This window comes from Salvelinus namaycush, chromosome 8 (genome assembly GCF_016432855.1).
Source record: "Salvelinus namaycush isolate Seneca chromosome 8, SaNama_1.0, whole genome shotgun sequence".
Classification (NCBI taxonomy): Eukaryota; Metazoa; Chordata; class Actinopteri; order Salmoniformes; family Salmonidae; genus Salvelinus; species Salvelinus namaycush.
In genome coordinates this window covers 61139046-61150864 of record NC_052314.1, presented here as the reverse complement: position 1 = coordinate 61150864, position 11819 = coordinate 61139046, and the positions used below count along the sequence as shown (strand labels likewise).

General features: G+C 45.2%; 1 protein-coding gene across 1 annotated transcript in view; it reads right to left on the bottom strand.

The window, feature by feature from the left end:
* LOC120051992 (vascular endothelial growth factor C-like) overlaps positions 1-11819 on the bottom strand; it is a 57473-nt gene that overhangs the window by 23642 nt on the left and 22012 nt on the right. Inside the window, exons 2-4 of the mRNA XM_038998871.1 lie at positions 9720-9939; positions 9232-9422; positions 3400-3539 (exon numbers count right to left, since the gene is read on the bottom strand). Of these exons, the coding sequence (XP_038854799.1) occupies positions 3400-3539; positions 9232-9422; positions 9720-9939 (551 nt within the window). The remainder of the gene's footprint in view (positions 1-3399; positions 3540-9231; positions 9423-9719; positions 9940-11819) is intronic.

Sequence of the window (11819 nt, the reverse complement as noted above, 5' to 3'; positions counted from 1 at the left end):
CCCGCCAGCCATGATCAGCCAGAGTCGCCCGCCAGCCATGATCAGCCAGAGTCGCCCGCCAGCCATGATCAGCCAGAGTCGCCCGCCAGCCATGATCAGCCAGAGTCGCCCGCCAGCCATGATCAGCCAGAGTCGCCCGCCAGCCATGATCAGCCAGAGTCGCCCGCCAGCCATGATCAGCCAGAGTCGCCCGCCAGCCATGATCAGCCAGAGTCGCCCGCCAGCCATGATCAGCCAGAGTCGCCCGCCAGCCATGATCAGCCAGAGTCGCCCGCCAGCCATGATCAGCCAGAGTCGCCCGCCAGCCATGATCAGCCAGAGTCGCCCGCCAGCCATGATCAGCCAGAGTCGCCCGCCAGCCATGATCAGCCAGAGTCGCCCGCCAGCCATGATCAGCCAGAGTCGCCCGCCAGCCATGATCAGCCAGAGTCGCCCGCCAGCCATGATCAGCCAGAGTGGCCCGCCAGCCAGGATCGGCTGAATCCGCCATTCAGCCAGGATCTACCAGAGACACCGAAGCGGAGATCGACTATGGTGGAGTGGGGGCCACGTCCTGCACCCGAGCCGCCGCCATATTAAGGCCTACCCCGGATCCTCCCCTAGACTTTATGTTGGTGCGCCCGGTGTTCGCACCTTAAGGGGGGGGTTATGTCACACCCTAGCCTTAGTTATCTTTGTTTTCTTTATTATTTTTGTTAGGTCAGGGTGTGACATGGGGGAGGTTTGTGTTTGGGTGATTATATGGTTAAGGGGTTGTTGGGTTTTGTGTGTGTGGTTTTGTGTTGAGTGAATATGTCTAGGTATGTCTATGGTTTAGTGAGGGTTTCTAGGTATGTCTATGGTTGCCTGAGTGGTTTCTCAATCAGAGACAGATGTCTTTCATTTGTCTCTGATTGGGAGCCATATTTTAGGCGGCCATAGGCATCATGTGTTTGTTGGGTCATTGTCTTAGTCTGGGTCTAGGTCTGTGTCAAGTTTGCATGTTTTGCATTTAGTCGGTTTTAGTTTCACGGTCTTCGATTTGTTGTTTTGCTTCGTTTGGTCATCTCCTTAATAAAGAGAAGATGCATTCTTTACACGCTGCGCCTTGGTCCTCTCTCTCTCCCATGGTCGATCGTGACACTGGGAACATTATTGTCTCCCGACTTGTTCTGATTAAGCCAAACAGTTAACACCCCAGCTAACTCTCCTACCGCTCCCAGAAAACGACTGTATGTAAACACGGCTTAATGTACAGTACATGTGGGGGCGTGAGACTGGGGGCCGGGCTAGGTGTTCGGGTCCGGGACCAAGTCTACACTATATCTTGCTCACGATATACTGCAGTTTTCATAAGGTAAGGCAGGTTAAGTTATGCTTCTGGACGTTTACTGCAGGAGTAGCAACATCTCATCTTTACACCACCCAAGTGGGTGCTGCACAGGTGTGTGTATGATGGAGGAAATTACACTAACTCTAATTATGTAAAAGTGATTTCAGGTCTGGTGACAGAAATGCAATCCTTTTAACTGTCCTCACTCTACGTAGTGACTATGGACTCAGTCCATAATGCTCCACAGTGCACTGCCCTGCCTAGATGGAAAGTTAATCAAGGTTCACTGCTGGGATTTCCTGTAGTAGCACCTCTTCTATCAACACACTGACAGGAAGCTTTCACAGCACAGGAACAATAGGTGTCCACACTAAATTGGCCAATATGAACCTCTATATCCGTTCAAGGGAAAATACTGATGCTGTACAACACAAGGCAACCTCCCACTGTATCAAAAACACACACAACCCTTTCACCACATATACTCCCAATAAGAGAACCAGAATCCAGGAACTGACTGGAAAAACTGAGCGAGTTTGCTGGAACTGGGGACTTTTGGTTAGCATGCTGACAGCGGAGACGCTATCCTTAGTTTCTTGGTGCGAGAACGAGCTCTCTGCAGGCTTAAATACATCCGCAACATCTTGCAAACTGTGCTTGAAGTGTATTTCCTGTTCTGTGGTGGACAATGCCTCCTTCTCACTTTCTGGGCATTTGGAAAAGTCCCTGTGACAGATATCTGCTAGAATGCTTTTAGCAGTTAATTCAACGGACCCAATGTACTGGATCTGAAAACACAAGGCATAGACTGGATTAAGAATCTAGAAAAAAGGCACTAGAAGAGGCCTATATAATGCAGAGAAGATACTTTACAGAACTACTCCTACTATTACTACTACCCCTAAGCAGATCAACATAGCTAAGTTAACTAGTACTACTACCCCTAACTCCTACAGGGGTAGGATCGGATCAACATAGCTAAGTTAACTAGTACTACTACCCCTAACTCCTACAGGGGTAGGAGCAGATCAACATAGCTAACTTAACTATTACTACTACCCCTAAGCAGATCAACATAGCTAACTTATCTAGTACTACTACCCCTAACTCCTACAGGGGTAGGAGCAGATCAACATAGCTAACTTAACTAGTACTACTACCCCTAACTCCTACAGGGGTAGGAGCAGATCAACATAGCTAACTTAACTAGTACTACTACCCCTAACTCCTACAGGGGTAGGAGCAGATCAACATAGCTAACTTAACTAGTACTCCTACCCCTAACTCCTACAGGGGTAGGATCGGATCAACATAGCTAAGTTAACTAGTACTACTACCCCTAAGCAGATCAACATAGCTAACTTAACTAGTACTACTACCCCTAACTCCTACAGGGGTAGGAGCAGATCAACATAGCTAACTTAACTAGTACTACTACCCCTAACTCCTACAGGGGTAGGAGCAGATCAACATAGCTAACTTAACTAGTACTACTACCCCTAACTCCTACAGGGGTAGGAGCAGATCAACATAGCTAAGTTAACTAGTACTACTACCCCTAACTCCTACAGGGGTAGGATCGGATCAACATAGCTAAGTTAACTATTACTACTACCCCTAACTCCTACAGGGGTAGGAGCAGATCAACATAGCTAACTTAACTAGTACTACTACCCCTAACTCCTACAGAGGTAGGAGCAGATCAACATAGCTAACTTAACTAGTACTACTACCCCTAACTCCTACAGGGGTAGGATCGGATCAACATAGCTAAGTTAACTATTACTACTACCCCTAACTCCTAACAGGGGTAGGAGCAGATCAACATAGCTAACTTAACTAGTACTACTACCCCTAACTCCTACAGGGGTAGGATCGGATCAACATAGCTAAGTTAACTATTACTACTACCCCTAATCAGATCAACATAGCTAAGTTAACTATTACTACTACCCCTAACTCCTACAGGGGTAGGAGCAGATCAACATAGCTAAGTTAACTAGTACTACTACCCCTAACTCCTACAGGGGTAGGAGCAGATCAACATAGCTAAGTTAGAGGACTGGATTAAGAAAAGGAACACTTACTCTGGTAGAGATCGTCGTATGATGGAGTGTACTTGTTTGTAGGCGTCCAGTTTGGACAGACAATTGCACACGGTGTGGTTGGCAAAGCTGATAGTCACTAGGTTGTTAATTGTACTGCTGGAAACTGTGATTTCAAACAGCTAGAAGAAACAGAGAGAGAAAATGAGTCAAGTAACAGATAGTAGGACTTTTAGACAGTTTTCTTTAGTCAACATAATGGTGAAACCTACAATGAATAGTGGTTTTCAGACAGTTATGAGAGAAAAAAAACAATTATCAAGCAACTGACAGCGATAATAGTACTTTGTAGGACCTGTATTTGTCTTGTTGATGTCACGGTGCAACCAAACTTGATGATCAACCTTTTGCCACAGTTTCTTTGCAGCATTCTAGTCAGAACCATTTGAGGGTTGAAGATTAAATCTAAAAACAACCAGATAAGTAGGGCTAAGAATGGGGCATGTTGTGCAACTCTAAATTCGCAGACCCCTGACACACAACCACACTGTGTATAAACTCTCTAATCACAACTACAGACAACAATGAAGTGGATGGGATACCAGCCATGAAAGAAGGAATGAGGCAAGGGAGCTTGTTTTTATTAGTGTCGGCAGGAGCTTTCTGTATCACGCCTTGATCAATTAAACACTATTCATTGAGGTTACTCAGTTCTAGGGCCGCATAGGGAGGAATGGAGTAGACTCGAGCAGTGATTGAGAGTGAGTCTGTGAATGGCCATTGGCCCCAAAGCATGAATAGCAAACAAACGTCTCTGTGACTTGAATCCAGACTTTTCTTCCCTTCAATGAAACAGGTCAGTCCACATTCACTCAATGAGGACTATAGTCCTTAAGGATGATTAAAACTGACCTAAGCAATCACCCCGATCCTCCTCCTGGCAGACATGTTACCAAGGTAGCCCAGTCTGATTAGTCTCAGCACCTTGGCATGGGCGTTGGCGTAGGCCATTCCAGCTTCCTTTTAAGAAAGCAGTAAAACCTGACAAATGCCCACCACAATAAATACTGCAACCCTTATCCCAATACATTGATGAGATTGGGAATGGTTTATATGTGAGGGGAATACCCGTGAATACCAAAAATACTGTAATAACGGGATGATCTGACCCCCATGCCCTAACGTCGTCCCAGAAAGTCCTCCCTGGTGACAGGGAGGTGTGCTTCCCTACCTTCCCCTACCTGCCCTTCCTTCCGATCCACACCCGGCTCCTTACAGCCGTGCTTATGCACTTACACTGCATCACACATCCCCCCCACCGCTCTAAAGACAACACACTAACCCCTCGTTAGGCTGGCAACATACATGAGAGAAATTCCTTAAGGCGTCTTGATGTACTGTACCTGACACTGGACTCTACACACATCTGCGGAAAGAAAGTGAGCACTACCAAAGAGTTGTCTTAAAGAACACTCCCACTGTACCTACAGAATAGTTCATTGAGGGAAGAGGAAAGAAATGCTTAAAAGATCTGTAAAATCAACTAGCGATGCTCAAATAAAATAAAATAAAATGTTATTGGTCACATACACATGGTTAGCAGATGTTAATGTGAGTGTAGCGAAATGCTTGTGCTTCTAGTACCGACCGTGCAGTAATATCTAACAAGTAATCTAACACATTTCACAAAGACTACCTTATACACACAAATGTAAAGGGATGAATGAGAATATGTACAGTTGAAGTCGGAAGTTTACATACACCTTAGCCAAATACATTTAAAATCAGTTTTTCACAATTCCTGACATTTAATCCTAGTAAACATTCCCTGTTTTAGGTCAGTTAGGATCACCACTTTATTTTAAGAGTGTGAAATGTCAGAATAATAGTAGAGAGAATGATTTATTTCAGCTTTTATTTCTTTCATCACATTCCCAGTGGGTCAGAAATTTACATACACTCAATTAGTATTTGGTAGCATTGCCTTTAAATTGTTTAACTTGGGTCAAACGTTTTGGGTAGCCTTCCACAAGCTTATCACAATAAGTTGGGTGAATTTTGGCCCATTCCTCCTGACAGAGCTGGTGTAGCGATAGTCATTTAGTTCAGTTACCTTAGCTTTCTTGGGAACAGGAACAATGGTGGCCATCTTGAAGCATGTGGGCACAGCAGACTGGGATAGGGATTGATTGGATATGTCCGTAAACACACCAGCTAGCTGGTCTGAGGGCGCGGCTAGGGATGCCGTCTGGGCCGGCAGCTTTGCGAGGGTTAACACGTTTAAATGTTTTACTCACGTTGGCCACGGTGAAGGAGAGACCACAGGCTTTGGTAGCGGGCCATGTCAGTGGCACTGTATTGTCCTCAAAGCGAGCAAAGAAGTTGTTTAATTTGTCTGGGAGCAAGACGTCGATGTCCGCGACGAGGCTGGTTTTCTTTTTGTAATCCGTGATTGACTGTAGACCCTGCCACATACGTCTCGTGTCTGAGCCGTTGAATTTCGACTCTACTTTGTCTCTATACTGACGCTTTGCTTGTTTCATTGCCTTGCAGAGGGAATAGCTACACTGTTTGTATTCTGTCACGTTTCCAGTTGCCTTGCCATGATTAAATGCGGTGGTTCGCGCTTTATTTTTGTGCGAATGCTGCTATCAATCCACGGTTTCTGGTTAGGGAAGGTTTTAATAGTCACAGTGGGTACAACATCACCGATGCACTTGTTAATGAACTCGCTCACTGAGTCAGCGTATACATACATTTTATTGCCTGAGGCTACCCGGAACATATCCCAGTCCACGTGATCGAAGCAATCTTGAAGCGTGGAATCTGATATGTCAGACGAGCGTTGGATAGACCTGACCTGTTTTAATTTCTGTCTATAGGCTGGGATCAACAAAATGGAGTCATAGTCAGATTTGCCAAAGGGAGGGCGAAGGGGGCAGGGGAGGGCTTTGTATGCATCGCAGAAGTTGGAGTAGCAATGGTCGAGAATGCTACAAGCCCGTGTCGCACATCCGTATGCTGATAGAATTTAGGAAGCCTTGTTATCAGATTAGCTTTGTTAAAATCCCCAGCTACAATAAATGCAGCCTCAGGATGTATGATTTCCAATTTACATAGAGTCCAGTGAAGTTCTTTCAGGGCCGTCGAGGTATCTGCTTGAGGTGGGGATATACATGGCTGTGACTATAATCAAAGAGAATTCTCTTGGTAGATAATAAGGTCGGCATTTGATTGTAAGGAATTCTAGGTCAAGTGAACAAAATGACTTATTAAGTTCCTGTATGTTGTTATGATCTCACCATGAGTCATTAATCATAAGGCATACACCCCCGCCCTTCTTCTTACCAGAGAGTTGTTTGTTTCTGTCGGTGTGATGCATGAAGAAACCAGACGGCTGTACCGACTCTGACAACATATCCCGAGTCAGCCATGTTTCCGTGAAACGGAGAATGTTACAATCTCTGATGTCTCTCTGGAAGGCAACTCGTGCACTAATTTCGTCCACCTTGTTGTCCAGAGATTGGACATTGGCGAGTAATATGCTCGGAAGCGGTGTATGGTGTGCTTGCCTTCTAAGTCTGACCAGTAGGCCGCTCCGTCTGCCTCACCTGCGGCGACCATGTTGTTTTGGTCGGCCTCTGGGATAAGATCCTACGTCCAGGGTGGAGGTCTGAACAAAGGATCCGCTTCGGGAATGTCGTATTCCTGGTCGTAATGTTGGTAAGTTGACGTCGCTTTTTTATCCAATAGTTCTTCCTGGCTGTATGTAATAACGCTTGAGATTTTCTGGGCTAACAATGTAAGAAATAATACATAAAAAAACTATTTACTGCATAGTTTCCTAAGGACCTGAAGCGAGGCGACCATCTCTGTCGGCGCCATGATACTGCAGGTCACGTAAAATAAAAGTCAGGTAAACTGTTTATTAATTAAGTTCATCCTAACTATTCAGCGAGTCAATCTGTCTCACTGCCGGCCCTGTCAAACACACGAGTTCGTTGAGTCATTTACAATCCACTGAGCCTGCACATTGTTTGGGTTCAGGTGGGCATAAAGCCAAATAAGAGGTATCTGGAGAGACTTTTGATTGGCCATTAGTTCTGGTAGTGGAAACCAAACAGTAGGCCTACAGACCAACCCGCCTGGCTACAGACCAACCCGCCTGGCTACAGACTAACCCTCCTGGCTACAGACCAACCCGCCTGGCTACAGACCAACCCGCCTGGCCACAGACCAACCTGCCTGGCTATAGACCGACAGATAATCCAAAGGTTGTGGGTGATGTCAGGTGGAGTAAACACAACAAGCTAGTCTTTCTCTGGGGATACCCAGTAGTAACATGAGTCACTGGTTTAGCTATGAGTCTCCAAGTAAGCCAATCAAAGAGTCATGGGAGCTGTAGTTGGGCTTGAAATCAATCAAATCTGTATGGACAGAATAGCATGGAAAATACATGCTTCAATTTTCAATCTGAATCCAATCACACTTAGTTTGTATCCAACCACCAATGTTTAACGAGTAGTTACGTTACCAAACACATGTAGGCTATATTACTTAGCTGTGTTATTGAACTGCAGGTTTCAATTTCATTCTTGGTGCCCTGCGTCTTGCTAATTAGAGCTATATAGAAATATAGAATCCTTCACTTAAATCTGACCCCTTTGGATGGAGAACATATGTTTTATCTGCATAGATCAGGGCACGCCAGCGCTCAGCTGAATTGTACAGACGAGTCCTAATCTAACATCTATGCTCCCCCAGTGTCTCCTTGAATGTTGACGCATACCTATACTCTGACGCAAACACAGCATAAACAGAGACATCAGTTACTGTACCACACAGAGCAGAACCCCCCCCCCTCAAATACCCCCCCCCCCCTCCCACACACAGCAGATCACATCTCAGGGCCTTATGAATCTAGTTCACTGGTCATAAAAAACACTGCACTGTTGATTTGCACGAAAACAATTGCACAACTATTACGGTATTTTTTTCTGATCCCCTAAAATAGAGATTCAAATTTATTGAACTATACAATACAAAAAAATGCTATACAAAAAAAATGTGTTAGGGCAGTAAATATTATAGGAAGAGCCCTTAGGTTCCCAGGGGTGACCAGGATTAAGTCAAGTAGGTCATTGAGCTACACTTACAGAGGCTGTGGTAAGTCTCCATACATTAGCAGTCTAACAACAGTTGTAATGTTAAGGCCTTGACCAGGAGGACTCAGACTCAAACCCCTGACTGTGAGCGTGTCATGCTTTAAATCACACAGACTCAGAATAGCCCGGCTGGGCTCAGCCCACCCAAAATAAGTGGACAATTAAAAGAGGCCTAGCCGCTAATAACTCCAACACACACACAACCTCGCAGAAGACCCCCTGCCTGCCGTTTACCCCCTGAATCAAGGTGGGACACTGAGAATGAACCCCTCACTGCCCTCAGTCTAGTAGAGAAAAACTAAGTGCAGGCTTTAAAGAAGCTATAAGCACATCAGAGTACATCCAATACGTCGTTGGAATTTCCACAGATCACACTCTGTAAAAACAATGCGTTGTTTTGGCATTTTCATGCAAATCAACTAAACCATTTCTAAATCATATGAAGCAAGGCTTTAACCCAACTCCAGTCCTCAGGGGCCTGTGTGTCTAACGGTTTTCAGGTCTTGCCATTCAACTAGTAAAATGATCTGTGAGTGATCTGTGGTCAATCAATGACTTTAATTGATCGATTGAGCCCCTGGGGACAAAGCAAACCTGAAGATACTGTGGCCTGTGAGGACTGAAGTTGAGTACCGCCGCCACGCACACACACGCACACTCACACCCCCACCCCTCCCTCTTGCTGTCCCCCAGGTTATATGCAACTCACCGTCTTGCTGATGTAGGAGGTGCTGATGTTCATACACTGATGCGCCTCGCTGTTGCAGCAGCCCCCACATCTGTAGACAGACACGCAGGGTGGTTTATAGAAGGTGTTTGTAGCCGCCCCAAACTCTTTCCCCACATCTAAACAAACTTCTCGTGGCATGCACTGGGTCTTTTTCCACTCTGACTCAATACCTGTTGGATGCACGTTGAGAGAATCAGACAGGAAGACCAGAGCATTAAAATGACATCATCATTCGACAAACCATATATTGTATTGCACTTCCTGTATTGACGTCAGTCAAGATAAGTGGCCAATCAAATGTCTTTTCTTTTTTAGGTGATATAAATTTGTTTGCTAAAACTAAGCACTGATCTAATTGTTTGTCATAGTCAAATGCTACTATCCTACAAGGTCAGTTGGTCAACACCCAACAAATCTAGACAGGCCAACAGTGACAGAAAAAGCATCTCCTGAAAACAGACACTTACTTTTCAGTGTGTCAGGGTTGAAGGGAGCACCAGCGTACGCCGGCAGTTCGCCGCTCAACCGCGTTTCCGTGGCTGTGTGTTCCCCTCTCAGGGTGAAGCGTGCGCCTCGCTTTGACCGGCAACTGAGCATGCTGTAGTAGTTAGGGTACACTATCCTCATCAGTTCGTCAACACTGGCCACGGAGCGCAGCTGCTGCTCAAGGTCTGGCTCCGACGGCTCCTGGATGGAAAGAACAGAGAGACCATATAAGGACTGATGTACTGGTACCGTTATCACACGTTAAGAACTGTGGAGAAGACATGAAGGTATTTGGTTTGAGGAGACCTCCCACAGTAGTGTGGTGAATGATACAAATAGGGTTCACGAGGAACTGTGTTACCAGAGTCAACTCAGAGTCAACTTAGATCGTATTGTTATTTGTTAGGAGGAGGAAGAGTGTTTAGAAAGGAATCTCATGGTGATGGTTTTGGCTCACGGACATAGACATGTCACTAACCCCCTAGAAAGTGTAATAAATGCTTGTTTAGCCATATTGAGCCTTCTCATTAGTTGATATAGTTTGGGTTCTGCTGTGTGATGGTGTTGGCCTTTTGGATAAAACCATTTCAATTGCATTGGTAAAGCATTTCCTGTCCTGACGGCCAACAACGATGCAGTGGAATCAGGTGATATGCATTTTACATACAGTCTTATCCAGAGTGACTTACAGGAGCAACTAGGGTTAAGTACCTTGCTCAAGGGCACATCGCCAGATGTTTCACCTAATTGGCTCGGGGATTCGAACCAGCAACGTTTCAGTTACTGGCCCAACGCTCTTAACCGCTAGGCTACCTGCCACACCGTATGTAAGCTCTTTGAGCAATCAGTCACTCATTCATTCACGGACTGCAAACCAGGCCTTAGTAGGCTCCTGTACTTGTTGATCTCCCATGACCTGCCATGAATCAGTTCAATCTACTAACTGTTAGTTTTATTATTCATTCCAAAACATAATTCTCATTCAATGCTGAGAATCTCGTTGTATTGCGCCGCCTTTAACAGTTGTATCAACCATAGACCAGTATTGAAATGAAAAAATAAAAATGATAACCACAAATAGGTGCAGAGTGAACGATAAAAAGCCTTTAACGTATGGGCTAAGACATAATTAAAATACACCAACACCTATCGGTTACGCCTTCAGGGTGTCTACACAGTGGAGAGGCAGACCAATATTGTCTGAACGGGTAGGGAGACGTGAATAAAACAGAACACTTGGTGTGAGGGTAGCTACTATAGCTAATGACCTGTTCTCCTTCAACAGTACAACCAACCCCTGGAAGACATCTGTATCCGAATCGTCTAGTACACTTTCAGCACCCGGTCGTCCCTCACCGACCAAACAACTGACAGGCTGCTTACTCAGTAAGCCGAGCGGGGTGTTAAACGCGGCCTGGGAGTTGAGATCTTGAGCTGAAGCAGCGTCCGCAGCGAGAATGTTTCATCGTGCAGCCGTGCCTCCTCCTCTAACGTAACCCTCCCTCCACCCCGCCACTCCTTGGGGGATACGAGTTTGCAAAGTGTGAAAACATGAGCACTGTCTAACAGAGTGTACAGGAGTCGCCGATGAAAAGTGATACTGCTGTCTGGAACATTCCAGAAAACATGCCCAGTAACCCTCATGAGTCATGACTGATCACCCCCGATGATAACCAAAAAAGAGAGGGAAAGAAAGAGAAAACCTCCCTCCCTCACATTCATCTCCCTTCAAGGTGTCAAAAAGCGAAAGTAAGAAAAAAAGGGGGGTTAAAAGTTTTTTTAAATTTCAGACAGACTCTATCTGGGTAATTCATCATAGTTTATTATCCAAGACCAGGCTGGGATTATTAAATAGACATTACATTTTATTCTGTGCTGACAACCATGGATATGTAAGGTTCTTGACTCTAATTTACAGAGAACACATCTCTTAAATGCTTGGCTTGGAGAACATGATAAATTATAAATACACAAGGCTCATATGTTTGCCTTAAAGCTTGTGGGATGTTTAGTGTTTTAAAACATGTTGACAGGATAGGCAAATTCAACAAAGACATGAACCATTATGTTTTCCCGAGTTG